The sequence below is a fragment of the Pelodiscus sinensis genome, chromosome 1, assembly GCF_049634645.1.
Source record: "Pelodiscus sinensis isolate JC-2024 chromosome 1, ASM4963464v1, whole genome shotgun sequence".
In the NCBI taxonomy this organism is placed as follows: domain Eukaryota; kingdom Metazoa; phylum Chordata; order Testudines; family Trionychidae; genus Pelodiscus; species Pelodiscus sinensis.
The window spans coordinates 119854991-119876508 of NC_134711.1; the positions used below are offsets into that span (position 1 = coordinate 119854991).

At 41.4% G+C, this 21518-nt stretch overlaps 1 protein-coding gene across 2 annotated transcripts; it reads left to right on the plus strand.

Annotated features, from left to right (window-relative positions):
* Positions 1–1560: 1560 nt before the first annotated feature.
* On the plus strand, positions 1561–13537 carry MED21 (mediator complex subunit 21). Of its 2 annotated transcripts, none has more exons than XM_075898936.1 (4): positions 1561–1787; positions 5180–5294; positions 8586–8686; positions 10808–13537. In XM_075898936.1, exons 1-4 carry the CDS (start codon positions 1746–1748, stop codon positions 10982–10984), a joined length of 435 nt encoding a protein of 144 aa, XP_075755051.1. In that variant the 5' UTR covers positions 1561–1745; the 3' UTR covers positions 10985–13537. The 2 variants fall into 2 exon arrangements, with proteins under 2 accessions (XP_075755051.1, XP_025042823.1); XM_025187038.2 differs by lacking the exon at positions 1561–1787 and adding an exon at positions 1933–2355.
* Positions 13538–21518: the final 7981 nt, after the last annotated feature.

Here is a 21518-nt window from a genome sequence, read left to right on the forward strand (position 1 = left end):
TGGAAACAGTTTCTTATTTAGTAAAATGTATAGGCCGTGGAATCATCTCCAAAGGAAAGAGGTGGAAACCACAGTACATGAGACCTCTGAAACTAAATATAAAAGTAATTATATAGTAGGAGACAATCTTTTGGGCCCTAATATGTCTCTTCCATCCCCAACTTTTAAGGGCTTGGGTAGACTTAAAATGCAACAGTTGTGTCACTGTAGACACTACCCACACCAATGGGGATTCTCCTATGGACAAAAGCAATCTACCTTCCAAACAAGCAGTACTAGTTTGATGAAAAAATGCTTTGGTAGTCCTAGCTGTGGCTACAGAGGGACTTTAAATGCCCTAATTATGTTGCTCAAGGGTGTGGATTTTTCACTACCCTAACCCATATGGATAAACCACCTTAACTTTCTAGTGTTGACTAGCTCTAAGATTCCATGCCTACATGCACAACTATGCTTTCAACAACATACTCAAGCAGCTTTGCCAATCCCAACAGCAAAAAATTGAGAGATTGCCTTTAAAATTGTGAGATTATTTTAACAATAATGAATGATTAGTGCTTTTTATTTGCCTTGTGCTTTCTTAGTAATTAGGGTACCACATGGGCACAGGCAACTTGTGGTAGCACCCATGAGGTGAAAATGTGATTGCTAAATGGAGTGCTCCCTCATGCCCTCTTCTTCTTCCTCTGACTGCCTTTCCCTGCACCCTCTCCCCTCACAGGCACAACTCACTTATTCCATGGGCATGTTTTTCAGTTTTTTTCTGGAAGTATGGAGAGTAGAAAAAAGAGCTGAGATTCTAGTATAGTCATTCTGCTTCCATCCTAGCTCAGGGCTGTTGCTTAAGCGGGGTGGGCCAAATGGTGTATCACAAAACATTACATTTGTCACTGAGAGGCTTAGGACCTGAGAATCTTGCTTGTGTCACACTCCTTGGCTGCGTCTAGACTGGCATGATTTTGCGGAAATACTTTTAACGGAAAAGTTTTTCCGTTAAAAGTATTTCTGCAAAAGCGCGTCTAGATTGCCACGGATGCTTTTGTGCAGAAAGTGCTTTTGCGCAAAAGCATCCGTGGTCAGTCTAGATGTTATTTTGCGCAAGAAAGCCCCAATCGCCATTTTCGCCATCGGGGCTTTTTTCCGCAAAACAGTTCTTTCCTGTCTACACTGGCCCTCTTGCACAAGTATTCTTGCGCAAAAGGGCTTTTTCCTGAGCGGGAGCGGGAAAGTATTTGTGCAAGAAGCACTAATTTTGTACATTACAAAGTCAGTGCTCTTGCGCAAATTCAAGTGGCCAGTGTAGACAGCTGGCAAGTTTTTGCCAGTCTAGACCCACCCACCTGCAAAAACATCTGGCAAGAAAAAGGTTTAATAATAAAGTGGGAGGAGGGGAGTGGATTTAAAACAATCCTGGGCCCCCCTTGTTTCTGTCCCTGTTTGTCCCAGGACGCTGGCCATTGCCCTGTACACTCAGCCCCCGCCCCCACCTAGCACTCACTGACAGCAATTACAACAATTTTTTGCATTGCCCAGTGGACGCCACCTTTGGCCTTTCCCTCCGCAGGGCGTCCCGTCAGCTGCCGCGGCTCCTCCCAGTCGGCAGGGGGCGAGCGACGATCGAGGCGTCCCCTGGGCCCGAGCCGCCCTTCGGACCCGAAAGAGAACCACGCACACACCGCGCTCGGGCTCTGTCCCATGGGCAGGCGGCGCTGGGAGCCGGGCGGCGGGGAGCGCAGGGGAGCATCATGGCGGATCGGCTCACGCAGCTTCAGGACGCGGTGAACTCGGTGAGGCGGGAGCTGGTGCGGGCCTGGGCGTCGCTCCCCGCATCTCCTCGGGCCGCTTCGCGAGCCTCTCCCCGCGGCTTGGAGGCGGGGGCGGGGTCACAAACCTGGGACTCGGGGGGGGGGGAGAGGACAATGGCGCCGATTTACAGTTAGGGAGGCCGTTGGGCTTTGAAGCGTTCTCGGCTGTTCTCGCGCCCCGCCCCCCGAAGCTCCGGAGGGGGAGGGGGCGGGCTGGCTTGTGTCTCGCGCCTCGCGCCTAGCTCTGTCCCTCAGCTGGGATCCGCTCCCCGCTTTAGAAGCGCCCCGCGCTGAGCTCGCGCCGCCCGGGAACTGACCTGTCCCAGCCCGCGCGCCAACGCTGAGCGCGCGCCGTCCACAGCGGGGGAGCTGGGCGCTGTTGCTGGCTGTGCCTGTGGCGAGGCCGCTTGTTGAGGGAGACGCTCCCAGAGGCCCTTTGCCTCGGTGCGCTCTTCAAGTCGGTCTCTCGGCTCACTCTTGGAATGGCTGGTATGGGGCTAAAAGGAGGCCGCCGTGGGGAATGCATCTATGTATCTACTCTGCCTCGGTGGTAGGTGCTGGTGAGAGGACACTGCTCCCCCCACCGCCATCACTGATTACAATAATTTCCCCACTTAATTTCACCAGTAAAAGGCTGGGCAGCGTCTGCCCATGTGGCTGAGGAAAAGGGCGAAAACATTTTATCTCTGCAGCAGCCGACAGAGATTATGATTTAGGAACCAAATGTATGTCCTGGACTTGAGTGTACTGATGTTAGCATCTTAGTTAGTCACTGATCCTGCCAGTTGATCTATGAAGTAGGGATGTCATCATGTAGACCACTCCACAATTAACCACTGAACCTATGCTTATCGTTTAAATCTTGTTGATTACACGCATCCTCCCCCTTGCTGCCTCTGTGTCAGAGACAGCAAGGTGGGGACGAAGCTGGTGCCCATGTCCATGATGAGCTCACTTACCTGAACAAAAATAGGTAATCATCAAGTGAGCCCTCTCCTGTCATCCATTTCCAGACTTTGACAACCAGAGGTTAGGAATACCATTGTTATCCATTTTGGCTAATAAGTATTGATGGACCTAATCTCCATAAATTTATCTAGTTCTTTTTTGAGCTCTGTTAAAGTCTTGGTCTTCACAACATCTTCCTGCAAGGAGTTCCACAGGTTGACTGCTGCATGAAGAAAATCTTCCTTTTGTTTGTTTTAAATCTGCTACCTATTAACTTCATTTGGTGACCCTAGTTCTTATGTTATAGTCAGAAGTAAATAACTTATTCACTTTCTTCATACCTCTTGTGATTTTATAGACCTCTATCATAGTCTCCCTTATTCTCCTATTTTATAAATTGATAAATCACAGTCTTTTTAATCTCTTTTCATATGGCACCCATTCCAACCCCCACCCCCGGTAATCATTTTTGGTGACCCTTTGTGACCCTTTTCCAATGCCAATATACCTTTTGAAGCTCTTCACGGTCTGCATTGTTCTTAACTATCTTGAAAAATTTCAGTATCCTCTGCAAATTTTGCCATCTCACTATTTACCCCTTTTTCCAGATCATTTATAAGTAGGTTAAATAGGATTGGTCCCAGGACAGACCCTTGGTGAACACCACTAGTTGCCTCTCTCCAGTCTAAAAACTGACCATTTCTTCCTACTCTTTGTTTCCTGTTTTTTAACCAGTTACCACTCCACGAGAGGACCTTCCTTCTTTTCCCAAGACAACTAACTCTTAACCCATGGCAAAGAACTCTAGTAGATCAGTAAGGTATTATTTCCCTTTACCAAAACCATGTTGACCTTTTCCCAACAAGTTATATTCATTTGTGTGTCTGACAAGTCTATTCTTTACTATAGTTTCAACTAATTTGCCTGGTACTGACATCAGACTTCTCGGTCTGCAATTGCCAGGATTACCTCTACAGCCTTTTTTAAATATTGGTGTCACATTAGCTATCTTCCAGTCATTGGGTACAGAAGCTGATTTAAAGAATAGGTTACAAACCACAGTTAATATTTCTGCAGTTTCACATTTGACTTCTTACAGAGCTCTTGGGTGAATGTCATCTGGTCCCCTTGACTTGTTACTGATACATTTATCAGTTTGTTCCAAAACCTCCTCTAATGACACCTCAATCTGGAACAGTTCTTGAGATTTGCCACCTAAAAAGAATCACTCAGGTTTGGGACTCTCTCTATCATCCTCAGCCATGAAGACCAAAGCAAAGAATTAATTTAGTTTCTCCGCAATGACCTTATCATCTTTGAGTGCTCCTTTAGCATCTTGATCGTCCAGTGGCCACACTGGTTGTTTAGCAAACTTCCTGCTTCTGATGTGCTTAAACATTTTTTGATATTGCTCTTTGAGTTTTTGGCTAGCTGTTTGTTCTTCAAACTCCTTTTTGGCTTTCTTCTTATATTTTTACATTTGATTTGACAGAGTTCATGCGCCTTTCTGTTTTCTTAACTAGGATTTAACTTCCACTTTTAAAAGGATGCCTTTTTATCTCTCACTGCTTCTTTTACTTGGTTGTTAAGCCATGGTGTCCCTTTTTTGGTTCTCTTACGATGTTTTTTTTAATTTGGGGGATACATTTAAGTTGGTCAGCAGTACGGAATGTCAGGGGACTCCCTGGGAGTGGGGCAGGGAGCACACTGGCTGCTGGCCCTGCCCCAGGGACTATCAAATAGTCATGTACCCACTAAGATTTCATGTGGTTGTACCACTATTCAGTTAGGCTACGTCTATACTGGCGGCTTCTTGCGCAAGAACAGCTGTTCTTGCGCAGAAACTTGCTGGGCGTCTACGCTGCATGTGCATTCTTCCACAAGTATATTACAGTCTAGCGTCAGAAAATAGGGCTTCTTCCGGAAGAGTTAGTCCTCTCTCCACGAGGAATAAGCCCTCTTGCACAAGAGCTCTTCCACAAGAAGGCAGTGTAGACAGGCAAAATGATTTTCTTGAGCAAGAAACCCCTATGGCTAAAATGGCCATCAGAGCTTTCTTGCGCAAGAGAGCATCCACACTGCCATAGACGCTCTTGCGCACATGCCAGTGTAGACACGCTCTTGTGGAAGACTTTTTGCACAAGTACGCTTCCGCAAAACAGTTCTTTCTCAAGAAGCTGCCAGTGTAGATGTAGCCTTACACTATATATAATATCCCTTCTGTGAAGTTGCATTGGCATTGACTCACAGTGCAGTCAGAGGCATCCACTTGCACAGAAGACCAGATTTGGGCCTTCGTCACAGACGTGGGTTAACTATTTCCATTTACTGAAGTTCAATTCTGTGTAGTAGTTGATGGGGCCAAAAAGTTTAAATACAGAGTAAAATGATAGTATGATTTACACTCTCTTTTATCTTGTTTATAGCTTGCGGATCAGTTTTGTAATGCCATTGGAGTATTGCAGCAATGTGGCCCACCTGCCTCCTTCAGTAACATTCAGACAGCAATAAACAAAGATCAGCCAGCTAATCCTACAGAAGGTCAGTTTAATTTGTGTCCACTAACTAAACATGATAACTCTCTGGTAAAATAGGTAGTTTCAATTGAAAATTAAGTAACTTCAGGCTTATAAGAAACATACTTTGCAATTTGTTACAGTTTTAGTCATTCAGGCCAAGTTGTGGATAATTACATCTTCTGCAGAGAAGTGAATTGACTGAGACATTTGAAATATTTTTGACAAAGCTAAGCATATGCCTTGTTTATACAGATCTAATAATTCAAACATAAGAATCACTGTTAGGAGGAGGTTCGTAGTCAGTGTTAAGGAAACTTTATTTCTAAAAGCCAAACCAAGCATTCACTAGTCTTATGAAATTTTGCATTAGTTTGAGTATAAAGCTTTTCTATCTATCTATGGTTTTGCTTTTAATTTTTTTAGAATAATACCTACATTCTCTAGTGTCTGTAATTATGGAAGTTAGCATCCAGATTAGTTTACCAAACACCTTTTACATCTGTTCTATTTTTATACACTCATTCTGGCCATTTTTCTAAAGATAAAGTAATTGTATGATCATACTTCATGTGGAAAAAATAGCAAACTGGAAAGAAGATTCAGTCATATGAATATGTGATATTTAGAAAATATTTATGCTCAGGATGGCCCTAATTTTTTGAATATTTTTTTAAAATGTGGCTTCCTAGTTAAAGCATTATATTATATCCCTAAATGGCTCTTTAGTCCCCTTTATTTTACTCGTGTCTTATATCAGAGAAGGCCTGACTTCAGGAACCTCATCTGAGGCTAGCACAGTGCACAAATGATGCTTGGTTGCAGTTCTAGGAAACTCATATAGTTCCACAGTGGCCTGGACAGGCTTGCCATCTGATATTGGTGACTACTGTAAGATGCAAAAAAGCAGAGCTTTCACTTCACTTTCTTTCTAATAATAGCTGTCCAATTGTGGGAACTGGTAATTGCTAAATGCTGATTCAGGAGCCCAAGTTTTTTCTTTAAGTTGAAAGGCATTAGATTATAGCTCACTTGGTCTAACAGTCTTAAACGCTAGAGAAGACAAGTTGTATTTCTGCATATTGTAACTGTTCGAGTTAAAGTCTGGATTCTAGAGAAGCCCATGTTTTCTTGGCAGATCAGTCTCCCTGTAACAATGGCGGGCAAGCCCATGGGCCACAGGCGACCCATCAGGATTCTATGTGTGGACCACAGAACATTTTGTTTACTTGTGTCGATTTGCCAGATTCTGCTCGTTTCCATCCATGTAGATTTTTTTCCTACTGGTATTACAGTAAACTTCCGATAATCCGGCACCTTTAGGACTCAGGGGGTGCCGGATTATCATATATGCCGGACTATCGGAAGGGGGGGCTATGAGGGGTCTGGGGTGGGGTCGGGGGGTGCCACCCCAGACTCCTCATAGTCCCCCCCCCCCTTCTGATAGTCCGGCTCTGCCCCAGGCGTCCCTGATTCAGCCGTTGCTGGTCAGTTTCAGCAGTGGCTGAATCGGGACCCCTGCAGCAGAGCATCTGGAGTGCTGCCGGGTTGGTCCAGTAGCGCTGACCCTTGGCGCTGCGAGACCAACCTGGCAGCACCCCAGCTGCTCTTCGGAATGCCTGGGGCAAAGCAGATGGGGTGCTGCCGGGTTGGTCCCGCAGCGCTGCTCCTGGGCGCTCCTGCTCTGCCCCAGGTGTCCCCAAGTCAGCCGCTGCTGATACTGATCAGCGGCTGACTCCAGGAAGCCCAAGGCAGAGCTGATCTGCCCTGAGCTTCCTGGAGTCAGCCGCTGGTCAGTTTCAACAGTGTCTGAATCCAGACGCCTGGGACAGAGCAGCTGGGGTGCTCTGTCCCAGGTGTCCCCAAGTCAGCTGCTGCTGAAACTGACCAGCGGCTGACTCCGGGAAGCCCGAGGCAGAGCAGCTCTGCCTAGGGCTTCCTGGAGTCAGCCGCTGGTCAGTTTCAGCAGCGGCTGAATCGGGGACAGCCGAGGTGCTGCTGGGTTGGTCCCGTAGCCCCGAGGGGCAGCGCTACGGGACCTACCCGGCAGCACTCCAGCTGCTCTGCCCCCGGCTTCCCCGATTCAGCCGCTGGTCAGTTTAGCAGCGGCTGAATAAGAGAAGCTGGGGGCAGAGCAGCTCCAGTGGTCCGGCTGCCGGGAGCACTTCCAGGTTCCTGATGGTGCCGGACCATCAGATGCCGGACCATTGGAGTTTTACTGTACTAAGCTTCTTATATTTAGATACTAGTATCTTTGAAAGATTAGGTACAAGCTGTAGAACTTTAATATTTCTATGCCATGGTGATATTTGGTGATAGTACAGTATATATTTAAGTAAACATTGTCTTTTTCAATTACAGTAAAGTTTGAAAATCTAGGTTACTATACCTATTGCTGAGTTTTATAGTCAGTTTCCTATCTTTATATTTTCTTTTCTGTACAGCTATATTAAAGACACGTAGCGAAATAGGGAATATAACTAAAAGTATGGCAAATGTTCAAAGTAAATTGAAAAAATACAGCTCTCGCTCTTAATTTTTTAGCTATAATAACCTGGTGTTTTACTTGTAACATGATTTAAAACATTTCTATTCAGAATTGACTTTAAACTAAAATATCCTTTTGAAAGTACTCTACACATTTTCATGTTTAGAAGTGAAATTAAATTCCTGTCACTAAAGATCTAAACTTTTTAGGAGAATTTGTAAATTAACAAAGTAAAAGCATTTTAAGTTAAAGGGGCAAAATGAATTGTAAAGATAAATCTATGAAGTGGCCATGTTAAGAGTTCTCTTATCTGTTGCTAAGTAGGTGTACATTTAATAAATTTCAGATTTATTAGGTTTATCTAATCTAATTCCTGTCGGTTTTTAGCTAGTACAGTGACCAAATTTAAATTTTTTTTTGAAAGATTAGAGTATTTTGAAGCTCTGGCATATGTACTATATTACAGTTAGAATGTTTGTTATGCTGCTAGAATAGAGTATCTGCCTTATTTTGTAAAGAGATTGTTATTCCCATGCCATTTGTTAGATTGATTCTAAATCTCAGTTTAAACAGTCTTTGACAATTAACCTGTATTAGATTTGTTTTATTTGGAAGGTTACCATGTCTTCAGTACAGGAAAGAGTTTTTTTTAAATTGTAGACTAGTCTGGAGTTTGAAATCAATGTAAATCTTCTGGAATTTGGAGTAAAATTCTAAGTCATTTGTGACTTCAGTGTGCACTAAGTTTATCACATCTCTCCTCTAAAAACATCAACTGAATCATAATAGATACTTTAATAATCTTATCTATTTTTAATTTTTTTATAGAATATGCTCAGTTATTTGCAGCATTGATTGCACGAACTGCTAAGGATATTGATGTTCTAATAGATTCATTACCTAGTGAAGAATCAACAGCTGCTTTGCAGGTAAGAATATCATGAAAATCTTAAACCACTTGAAAATCAGGGGGAAAAAATACGCACCCTTTTATTCCCCTTTGAATATCTAAAGTAGCAAGTGGAATAAAGCATGTAATCTTAGTTTGGGGGGAACTACTCATTTTTTAAAAGGACTTTTAGCATTTCTGAAATGTTACATTTTCCCTCACCCCTGCCTTTTTTGGCTTCACAAGAAAACCTTCCTGCAGGTCAGCAGAGCTAGCTTGATGCCCCAAATTTTTTCCTTGCAAAAGGACCTACATGCCTCCTACTAGGGTCTCTCCAGAGGTCAGTCCTATCTCCCAAAATAGTTTCCTCCAATGCTCATCTCTTTCTAAAAGTCTTGCTTGGGTCCTACCTGTCTTGTCCTTCTTAGCAGCAACCACCTTCTCAGTTCTAGCTTCCGAGAGAGATTTTAAAAATTACTTTGTGTAAGTATGTGTAAAAGATACCCCCCCTAACTCCATATGCTACACTGAAGCAATTTGAAGATGTGAAGAGTAAAGTTTGTATTTTCAATTCTTGAAGATGAGTTAAACATGATATTTGCAGATTACTAAAGAGATTAGTCATGTCTAAACTGGAGAAGTGTAAATAGGGCTAAATAGATACTGCCCCAAATAGTTTAAGAATATGGAACAAAAGTGTTATATTCTACTAGCTCTCTAGTTATAGTAGTGACTAAACATATTAGTTATATTAAAAACTCAGACCATGTAAGCATCATTGTAATTTCACAGTCCACACAAATAACTTGAATAGTTTACCCTAGTCTTATCTGCTGACATACCACAGATCATGATGTCATGTTTCATAGCTGAGTCATGTCTGATCTTAATAACACTTGTGTGGGAAAACCAAGGCACTACAGAAACTAGTTTTGATGGCCCACTAACCAGAATGCTTTCCTCTTGTCTGATTTTGCACCAGTGCCTATGCCTGATTTTTTTTTTATAGGGGCCACTGCATTTCTGTTTTCAACAGAAGACTTACTAGTGATTGTGATCATTGAAAGTTCCATGGCCTCTTTCTTCAAGGGGAGATGTTTAAATCTTGGTCAAATTGTCCTCTGATTACACTTCCAATTGGATATGGCTTTTTGTTTATTCTTTACTTCCATTCTTAAATGGGTTGCAAATAAATGTCAGTTTTATTGGGATATAAGGATGGAGGAAACCACTGTTTACCTCAGTAAAAACAGTGGAGGTTCTAAACGTGCAATATAAAAAGACTCAACTTATTAACTAAGGCATAACTTAGAAAAAAAAAAAGCTGGACCTGAAATGTGATTTCATGAATTCATACTAAAGGATGATGATCATCCTTTGACTTTGAAGATGAGCATGACATCCTTGATTTGGTTCGGTTTCTGTGATCACATGAGATCAGACCAGCTCAAGCTTTTATCCTGCTGGTAGACTAGACAGTTCAATTTCACAACAGCAGCATGTCTGCTGTTAGTCAAGTAACCCATAGCTGCATCTCAGACAGTACCCTAAATGTATATATGGGTCTGCAATATTTGTTCTTCCAAGGCTTGACTTTTTTCACTTTTCTATTCACATAGCTAGGTCATTGCTGAGTATATTGTATAAATGTTCATTTTTTAGCTAGTCACATGTCATACAGTTTTCAGTTAAATAATTGTTGGATTCTAATTCCTGTTGTCTTCCACAAGTATATGTCTCCTGGCCCTCTGGAGGCACTGGCTGTGCAGCTCCAAAGATGAGCTTGTTGGGGAATGTAGTACAAACACACACTAAGATTTGAAAGCCTTATACCCTACTATTTAGAGTAGGGACAAAAGTTCTGATTTCTGTTCTTTAACAAAGCAGTAATTGAGCTCATCTAAAATTGACCATCTTAGACACACAAATTTCTATTTTCGTGGATTAATTTAATCTCCAGACAAGGAGTGCATTTTTTAGATGGTAAACTTATAGTGGATAAATGGTATTCTTGAACTCCACCAGAGAATGACTGATGCAGGAGCTAAAGATGGGATCTTAATGTTTCATCATGGTCCTGGACAACTCTACCTACCCTCTTGAAGAAAACTCTGCCTTACACAATATTCAAGATTCCCTAACTTTTCTTTTGTATTTCAAGGCTGCTAGTCTGTATCGGTTAGAGGAAGAGAACCATGAAGCAGCTGCTCGTCTGGAAGAGGTGGTTTATCGTGGGGATATGCTACTAGAAAAGATACAGAGTGCTCTAGCAGATATTGCTCAATCACAGCTGAAGACCAGAAGTGGTACTCACACCCATACTGTTCCAGATTCATAGCAGCAGGGGGCAGCATTTTGCTGCAAAAGTGAACTATTAGAGTGTGAATGAAGTCATATTTTTTAAAACAAAGTTTTGTATAAAACACTTACAGTAATATTGAGCCATAATGTTGTGTAAATATTTTGAGTGCACTGATTATGGTAAAAGCGTGTCACTTGTCAAAGCCTAAAAATCTTGATATATAGACTGAAGTTTGGTATGAGAAGCATTTATAAACTAAGAATTGGAGTTCATGTTGCCCCAACACTACATATTTAATGCTTTCCCCTTATTTAAAAAAACTATGAGTTTAGCTTCTCTTATGCATGGAAGTGCATCTGGTGGGCTGTCATCTGAACAGTGTCAATTTATATATTCCTTCTGGGGAATAAGGGAAAATACTTTGCATATTTTGGTAACCTCCCTTTCCTCTAAACCCCAAGGCTAGATTGATCATAGAAATCTTTGCAGTAAAGAAGTATCTCCTGTAAAAGTCTCACAACAAAATAAGACAAAGTGCTGTGCATTCTGAGGTCGTTCCTATGCTCACCTCCTGCATTGCTGTATTAAATTGCCATTTCTGCTGTGACACTTTGGAAATCTTATTAATTGACTGTATTTTATCTTTGGCTGCAAGCTAACATGCGGTTTTCATGCCAGCTGTATCCCGTTAATATTTAAGAAGAAGGATCAAGTGTCTGTCAGATTTGTGGCTTACAAATGGGTCTGTGGAGCCGTAGTGATTCTTGATGCACTTGCTAGTTCCCTGCAGGCTGCTAGCAGGTAATATGGAGTTGGCTCTGCCCCTTTACTTTAGGCTGCTTCTGCAGATGCCAGTTTTCTCATGACAAACAACGTATCTGTAATAGCAGATGCTAATGAGAGGTGGGAGGTGGGGACCGCTGGTTGTAGTTGCATCAGAAGAGTTGAGGGGGAAAAAACAAAAGGCAGTGATAGAAGAGCTGATACTATCTTCTTTCCTAATATTGCCCTTCTATGAAAAGGGGTAGTCCCTGAAATAAGAGTTCTTTCATACTGAAAAACAAAAAGTGCTCCAAACAGTGGGTTTGATTTAAACACCATGAGCTTTTAGGGGTGTTTGGATCAATATTTGAACTTTGTGGCATAATTAACAGAGTGCACCCTTCCTCCTTATCAGCCAAAATATTTTACTTTGGCCATTTTGTTGTTGAAGATAGACTTGCTTCTCTTGAAGTTTGTGTGTATATAGTCTGCTCATTTTCCTGATTCAAATTGTTTATCTGTATGTACTGGGAAAAATTTCCCTAATATACATGGAACTGTTATGCTTCTATTGTGTTCAGTTGATCTGAAACCATTTGAACTTGTTTTTTGGCAAGCTACCAGTGGCAATGCATTCAAAGAGCCTTACACCCATTACATTTTGCTGTAAAAGAAAGAGTGGAGCAGGACATAGAACACACCTTGTACAAACAGTCTGGTGTTCTAAAGAGGACTTTCCCAATCTAATTATACAAAGGGGTAAGTACTTCTATTTGTTGCTAAAACTGAAACTTTGGATTTAATCACATTTATATGAAAAACTTCACTTGCTATTTTGAGACTCCTGCAATACTTAGATACAAAGATGAAAGGAAGCATGGTCTTATTCAGGTAGAAGTTGGGCCTGTGTTGTGATCCCAGCTGTGCCATGGCTTCTTGTATCTCTTAGTAAGTCACTGGAGCTCATCTTTCACAAATATGTACTAATTTTGGGTGCTGACTTTGAGGGCTTGACTTTTTTCTTTTTTTAAAAATAGATGTCAGACACCAATTGTAATTGAAGTCATGGGAGCTGTGTTCACCAAATCTAAAAAAGCATGTTTATGTCTCAAGTTGCATGCCTGCATGTGAAGTACCTTAATTTAGTGAACACTTACCTTGGAGCTAATCTTTTGTTTTCTCCATTTTACATATAAGAACTTCCCCGTCTTACAGGAGTTTGGAAGCTCAATATCTTGCTAAAGGAGTTTGATAGACTAAAGATGGGTTAAATGGAATGCTAGCCCAACCCCTGAATTCATACTCTCAAATGGATTCCCTAACTATACTTTTAACATGTGTAGTTGCATAGTGGCTCTAGTATCTGTGCTGTGTCAGCTGTAAACTTGCCAGAAGTAAACCCAATCTCAATATTTTTAGCTGTTCAGAAGTTCTCTTTGCATGAGTTACTGCAGAGTTCATCTGTCTTCAGATATGTCAGGTTCGTGCTTACCATATTTCAATATTAAGAAGTTGCTACTACTGGAATTCCTTATTTCCCTGTTTGAAAGGTTGTATTGGTATAGAAGTTTCTTCATGCTTGCTGCTTACTCTAGCGTATTAATATGCCAGCCACCTTTATATTAAAGTGTATACTGGTGTCAGAACAGCTATTTCAAGAAACATGTTCTGCATGTGAGGAACTTTAACTCTTATGATGGTGTAAAGAATGCCATGAACACGTTTTGTGTGCCCCTTTGATGTGTACCTTCATATTTCTACTAAAATGTCAAAATTTACTTATTGATAATACAATACAAATAAAACAAAGCAAGGAAATTGGTAAAAGGCTTCCTTTTTTTCTTCATAAAGTAGGTGATTATTTTTTTCAGTTACAACCTCTAAAACACGCTTCCACCCCATTACTCAGCATTGATAGAGTTCTGCAAAATCACAGATATCTGCTTTATATCTATGGGTATCCGCATATGCAGCTCTTTTTTGCAAATATGGATTTGGATTCAGATTTTGTATCTAAACCTCTGCAAATTTGCAGATGTTTGTTTTATATCTGCAGATATCTACAAAACATTTTTGTGAATGTGAATACCAATATTGTATCCATGCAGGGCTCTAAAGATTTGTGCATCATGTACTCATGTGCATGAGTCCCAAATGCAAATTTTCACCTGGGCTGTACTGTGGCCTAGCCGTTCAACCTGCACCCCCTAGCTTTTGTTATCAGATTTTAGTTACTAGATCTGCAGCACAGAATGGGGAGAAATCAGGATTATTCATATACCAAGTAGTAATGTTATAACAGTGCTGTAATAGCATTACAGATTTATTGGAGCATACGCTTTCATGGGCAAAGACCCACTTCGTCAGATGCATCTGGCGAAGTGGGCCTTTTCCCACGAAAGCTTATGTTCCAATAAATCTGTTAGTCTATAAGATGCCACAGGACTCCTTGTTGCTTTTGCAGATCCAGACTAACATGGCTACCCCTCTGATACTTAATAGCATTGTGTTTCAGTACTACAGAAAGTGGATTAGAACTAGCTCTCCCAAATTTACTGATTATCTTCTGAGCAAGGTAGAGCTTAAAGTAAACATGGAACTGCTTTCCTAAATAAGAAGGGCCTAAGTCTGTACAGTGCATCCTCCTCAATAAAATGTAAGTTTTTAAGGAATAAGTTAGCTCATAATTTAGGGGTAAAGGGAGAAGTGGCAGCACTAATGAGCCTAGGGGCTTGCCATGGCATAGTTAGTAGAGACAGGAAATCTGTTGCCATAGCTGAATGTCCGAGGTACCTTCAGGGGAAGAAAGGAAGTAGTGGAAGCTACCTGGAAGTTCATAGAATCATAGAGCTGGAAGATACCTCAGGAGGTCATCAAGTCCAGTCCCTTCCCCAAAGTAGAACCAACCCCAACTAAATCATCCCAGCCAGGATGATTTGTTAAAGCCAGGACTTGGAGAATCTCCATCCCTAGAGGTTTTTATCATCTCTCTTAGTAATCTATTCCAGTGCTCCTCCTAATGCACCCTAATATGCCATTAGCCTTCTTGGCTGCCAGGGTATACCGTTGACTCATATCCAGTTTCTCATCCACTGTAATCCCCAGGTCTATTTCTGCCAAACTGCTGCTTAGCCAGTCGGTTCCCAGCCTGTAACAGTGCTTGGGATTCTTCTGCCCAGGTACAGGACTCTGCCCTTGTCCTTGTTAAACCTCATCAGATTTCTTTTTAGCCCAATCCTCATGTCTAGGTCACTCTGGACTGTATTCCTGTTCTCCAATGTATCTACCTCTCCCCCTAGCTTAGTGTCATCTGCAAACTTGCTGAGGATGCAATCCATCCCCTCATCCAGGTCATTAATAGAGATGTTGAACAAAATGGGCCCTAGAAATGACCCTTGGGGCACTCCACTTGATACTGACCGCCAGCCAGACATCGAGCAGTTGATCGCTACCCATTGAGCCCAACAATCCAGCCAGCTTTCTGTCTGCCTTACAGTCCATTTATCCAATCCATACTTTTTAGCTTGCTGGCAAGAATAATGTGTGAGACCGTATCAAATGTCAAGATATGTCATGTCCACCACCTTCCCCATGTCTATACAGTCAGTTACCTCATCATAGAAGGCAATCAGTTGGTCAGGCATGAGTTTGCCTTGGTGAATCCGTGTTGACTATTCCTGGTCACTTTCCACTCTTCCGAGTGCTTCAAAATGGATTCCTTGAGGATCCCCTCTGTGTTTTCCAGGGACTGAAGAGAGGCTGACTTACCTGTAGTTTCCTGGATTGTCCTTCCCTTTTTAAAATATGGGTGCTAATTTGCCTTTTTCCAATTGTCTAGGACCTCCCTCAATCATGCGTTTGCAGAGCCATTGGCCATTATCTTTGAAATGACATCTGCTAACTCCCTCAGTACCCTCGGATGCATTAAATCTGGCCCTATGGATTGTGTATGTCCAACTTTAAATAGTTCTTAACCTGTTCTTTCTCCCACTGAAGGCTGCCCCCTCCTTCCCATACTGTGTTGCCTAGTGTGATAGCCTGGGAGCTGACCTTGAATGCGAAGACAGAGGCAAAAAAAGCATTGAGGGTGATTGTCTAACTTTATAAAGCACCTATCACCGTAGTGTATTGGAATAGTAAGAATTGCACTTAAATTTTATTGAGCCTTTAATAATAGAGGTTGTAAACCATCTTTAGGCTACCATAATGAGGTGTATTTGAAAATTAGGAGACCTTTTGTCTTTAGCTGCCGTATTCTGATGGTTGTAGGGAAATCTTACAACCACATGGTTTGTACCACTCCAGTACCAGCTGTGCTGAGGCTTGATAGTAAATTAAGCTACACTTCAAAGATAAGCGCCCCCTTCCCCCCCCCAAAAAAAAAAGCCCCAACATTTAAACACCCAGAAAGTTAGTTTTCTTTATTTGGCTTGTGGTTTTTGAGTTTAGGTCTGTTCGTCTGTGTCTGCTCCTCACAATGTCTTGAGAGAACGCCCTGTATTCTAGCTGAGATCTTTATTATCACCTCCAAATGCCTTAACCTACTCAAAAACATACAGGGACACAAAGTATTAGAAAAATCTGAAATCTCATTTGGCTCCTTGCAAACAGATTCACTTTGTCCACAGGAGCCAGAATAAATGGAAACATACTGTTAGGGAACAGAAACAAAAAGCCATGTTGAGTGAGAGGTAAAATAGTGTTGCATATTGTACTTGAAAAGGAACACTGCCCTGTGAACAAATTGTTCTTTGAAGAAAGATGACACATCACTTAATGGAATATTCCAGTGAAGAACAATGTAAATCACTTCCAGTGATCAGGAGTGTTGTGTGCCTAGAATCCATAACACCCACTAGTAAAGAAATTGCAATCAGTTGAATAAAAAAAGACTACTGTCAATCTCACGATTCTTTACTACAAACCTCCATGCTAAGAGGACAGGAACGTCTCACAATGGCAATTCAAAGTCAGGAAAACAAATTATCAAACTAGAGTGGGGTGGATTCAAGAAAAAATGGAGTGAATTCATGTCATTTCAGCATTTGCAGTGCTATATTATTCACAGATATTCAGGTAGGTGACTTATTTGCAATAATAAGTGTCCCAAGCACTAGTAGGAACAATTACTCAGTGGTAAATTAGCACTAGAACAGGATTCATGGCTCTTAATGAGTATGAATGAGGAAAGGAGGACTGAAGTTATGGAGGAGCCATGATGATTTTAGTGTTTACCCTACTGAAGTCTTCGAGCAGAAGTTATTTTTCCCCATCAGTAGAGCAACGGAATAGGTGAAAGTATTAATCTAATTCCTAGTGAGGACTTCAGGGTGCTGTCAAAGTTTACATAAACCACACAGAAGCCTCTTTGTCATAGAGCTGGTCTAACATGGAGTGTGAAATTTCGCGCTAAAGTCATAGTGAGGTTGATGTTTTAACTGAAACCCTTAGAAAACATGGCATGTAGGATCTGCATCCTGTAATTATAGAAGATCAACCATGTGGAATACACCCACCTGCTTCTAACAGATTGTCCCTATTCAGGGCTCCAGACAAAGAGAGACTCTGTTACAGTCATCTCCAGATCATTACTGTGCCCTAAAGGGACATAAATTATATTTATGCATATGTATACATATCACTCCAGGTATCTGAACTTAGACTGGCAAAAAGCACTATAAACATGGAATTTTAATGGACATTTTTTCCTTTGACTTCAATGGGTTATTGATCATGTTCTTGGTAATTAATAGGCTCTTCTCATCTCTATAATTTCTTTGGATCTGCTCCAGCATCAAAAGAGATAAAAAATACTAGGTTTATGTTACAAATGAGTATTCCTAGTACTCCAATTCTTATTTCTAGTGTTTAATTTGCTTAAGTTACTCAGTTTCAAATTGGGACTATTTATGGAACTGATGTTTGGGAAATTTTTGGCTGTGTTAGTTTGGCTATCTGGTTGGCTTCATAATGAATATTTAATTAGAGGGCCATGCACTTTTGTGTGAATATTTGAATCCTAGAAGCCATATAGCAACTTCCAGTTCTTTGGCGCTAGTGTCACAAACTAGTATAGCGTTCAATTCCACATGCATCTTTTGCAAGAAGAGTTGCATTGTCTGTCATCTTGGTATGAAATTAGTGAATTTTTCATTTCTTAATTTCACTAGTGTGAGAGAGAAATGCAGTATCCTGTTTATAGCTGCATATCTGCATGACCACTCCAACTCCAAATATAAAAGGGCTTTCTCTTCTGTGAACTGTTAGATTGCCACTATATCAGGGCTGGGCTTCTACAGACTCTCTTTATAGTTAACATTCACACAGCATAGTGTTTATATAAACATGCCTTTTTCTGTATTAACTTTCCTTCTGTTGACAGACTTGATATTTACTTAATGAGTAAATATTACTTACCAAGGTTAGAAAAATATATGGTAATCAAGTCTAATAAGTATATAGCATATATTCTATTGAAATGACAATTTTTTCATACTTTTAATGATAAATTATGTATATGATACATTTGTACATTTATATAACATTTTGTATTTGTAATGGTGCTGTAAATCTGAGGGTACCAGCTTCTACCTTCAATTACTCAAGAGTTACTTTGGATTTACAGTGGTGTGTATGAAAGTACTCCTAAATAGGTACAATAGAAGAAATTATCGTTCCTATTTTATAGATGGAGAAATTGAGACAAGGGTATGGCAAGCTTTACTGTGGTTGCATCTAACAGAGCTGAGAACATTTCTGGCTCCAGGCCCTCTCTTGTAGCTAAGAGACTATCCTTCCCTACACAGTACACTTACAGACGAAACATGGTATTCCTAGAGCCAGGCCCCCATTTAGGAAAGTACTTAAGCACATACTTTCTCTTTCAGCATCTTTAAAATCAGCATGTGCTTAAGCGTTTTCCAGAATTGCAGCCTAAAGGACAGAACCCAGCCGAGGAGAAGGGGGGGCTTGTTTCTAACTGAGATTTTAAAAGATTGAAAAATAATGAGGAAGAGACATAGGAAGATCATCCGGGATGCCAGGCGCTGCAGCGAAGGAGGTTCTTGAAATGCTAGTAAAATTTTGGGGGGAGGCAGCTGCCAAAGCAAAAGGAATGGGAAGAGAGGGAAAGGGACAAATCCTTTTCTCCTTAGTATGCTGGTGATCTATTAAACTCTTCTGTTCTGTGGGAACAAAAACATATAAGGTTTTAAAAATGAGGGTAATTTTGACTTGAATTCTAAAGAGAATGGGAAGCCAGTAGAGAAGTTTGAGGAAAGGTGATATGATTGTGCTCTTTTGATATAGCTAAGAAGTGGATAAGGCGTCTTTGTGTAAAGTTCTCTCACTTTTTCTCAGCAGGTATCTGAAAAGGTATAGATTAAATTTTTCTTTGGTCTGCCATCAACATTATTTAAAACATGTATTGATAGAATAAACAAGCACATTAATTTTGGTATCTGGACATTTTCAAGATTCTGCAGTTAGATAAACATCTTCTCACGCCCCAGCAAGCATTGTATGTGTGTACTGAGGCTAGAATTGAAAGGAGAGAGCTTCTCAGACTGTATTTGGCAAAGATTGTTTTCAATGCACCCTTTTCACTCAGCATTGTTTCAAACAGTAATAAACTGTCAGGCTCTTAATACACAGTATATAAAATCATGCAAGTTAGGTGGTTATGGTGACCCATGAATCCTTCAGTTACAAAACCCACCACATTATAGACTATGCAGCTATATGAAAATGTAAGATGCAGAGGAATAAGTATCCCACCTTCAAACATTTGACTTCATTAAGACCACATATATACATAAAGCTAAATATTTACATAACTATTCATGGACTGAATCTTGCATGGTTCTGTGTGTGTGATTCATCCTAAAGAGATATAGGATAGGGTATGTATGATGTACAATGATAGGAATGGAAACATCACAATGGATAGGAAAACCACTTAACTTAGTTACTCTATTAGTATTTATCACAAGATCACAGAGTTTGAACATAAAATGATGTAGTTTGTTAAAATCACATTTCATTTTAATTTGCAGCTTGGGATTTTGACAATTTTACCCTCACACATCAAAGGTTTTATCTGTGCGCCAAAACACTGCACGGCAAACCAAGTCTGAATCTACAGTGCATCATCTTGCTGCACAGTAACTACTTGTGTGGATACCACTGGGGAGCAGCGAGAGTCCCTGAATGCAGTTTTAGCATATTCTTCTTTGCTGTGCAGTAAATTGATATTCTTCCTCAGGTAGTGTCACAAGGTGCTTCTCTTCAGGTGTACATGCACCTTGCATGCCTCTAATCAGAGGTAGTGCTCTTTTGGCCCATGCATGGCATGACGCTACACTAGCATGTGCCCGGTACCAAAGATATACAATATTGTATAAGGGAGCCACCCTTCTCAACTGCCTTGTCCTGTGATGGAGTGTCTAGTGCAGTGGTTTTCAAACTTTTTTTTTCTCATGACCCAGTTGAAGAAAATTGTTAATGCTCATAACCCAACATCATTTGACTAGTGTGTGGGCTCTGGGGTGGGGCTGAGGATGAGAACTTTATAGTGTAGGTGGGGGCTTCATTTTGGGGGGGGGTCAAGGCTGTGGCAGGAGGGGCTTACCTTGAGCAGCTTCTGGTCAGTGGGCAGCTAGGGTGCTAAGGCCGGTTTCCTGCCTCTCCCAGCACCTCAGACCATGCTGTGCCCCAGAAGCAGCCAGCAGCAGGTTCCCATCCCAGGAGTGGAGCTAGTGCTCAGGGCAGGGGCAGTGCACAGAGTCCTCTCCCACTAAGAACCGATCCTGTTGCCAGCCGTTTCTGTGGCTCTGTGCAGTTTGCAGTGCCAGCACTGGCAGGTAGCCTGCTTTCACACCCCCACTGAGCATCTGCTCACTCTGCAGCAATGAGACCAGTGCCTGACAGTCTGTGACACAGTACTGGGTCGCAACCCATAGTTTGACTTAGTGCATTCAAAGGGTTCAGAAAAGGGCAACTAAAATGATTAGGGGTTTGGAACGGGTCCCATATGAGGAGAGGTTAAAGTGACTGGGACTTTTTAGTTTAGAAAAGAGGAGACTGAGGGGGGATATGATAGAGGTCTATAAAATCATGAATAGTGTGGAGAGGGCTGATAAAGAAAAGTTATTTATTAGTTCCCATAATAAAAGAACTAGAGGACACCAAATGAAATTAATGGGTAGCAGGTTTAAAACTAATAAAAGAAAGTTCTTCTTCACACAGCGTGTAGTCAACCTGTGGAACTCCTTGCCAGAGGAGGCTGTGAAGGTTAGGACTATAATAGAGTTTAAAGAGAAGGTAGATAATTTCATGGAGGTTAGGTCCATAAAAGGCTATTAGCCAGGGGATAAAATGGTGTCCTTGGCCTCTGTTTGTCAGAGGCTGGAGGGGGATGGCAGGAGACAAATTGCTTGATCATTGTCTTCGGTCCACCCTCTCTGGGGCACCTGGTGCTGGCCACTGTCAGTAGACAGGATACTGGGCTAGACAGACCTTTGGTCTGACCCAGTATGGCCGTTCTTATGTTCTTATGCATTCGCTTATGCTGTTCACAGCTTATTCCACAGTCTTGGTCTGTTATTCTTATACTTAAAATCATTTTGTAGAGGGTTTTATTTTATATTCCATTTTCCCTTAATTTTTTAAATTTATTTTCGAGATCGCCATCATCCTAGGGTATGCCAGGATCTCCAAGCTTCAAAAATGTTCTCACATGATGGGAAACTAATGCAGCAAGTGACGTGTTCCCGGTGTATCCACTGCTTAGGAAAAATGTGTGTCCCTG

Excerpts from the sequence above, each read along its gene's own strand:
- MED21 (XM_075898936.1), top strand. The coding sequence starts at position 1,746 with ATGGCGGATCGGCTCACGCAGCTTCAGGACGCGGTGAACTCG. Across the intron at positions 5,295-8,585 it reads GCCAGCTAATCCTACAGAAG|AATATGCTCAGTTATTTGCA; the intron begins GTCAGTTTAATT and ends ATTTTTTTATAG. Across the intron at positions 8,687-10,807 it reads AATCAACAGCTGCTTTGCAG|GCTGCTAGTCTGTATCGGTT; the intron begins GTAAGAATATCA and ends TTGTATTTCAAG.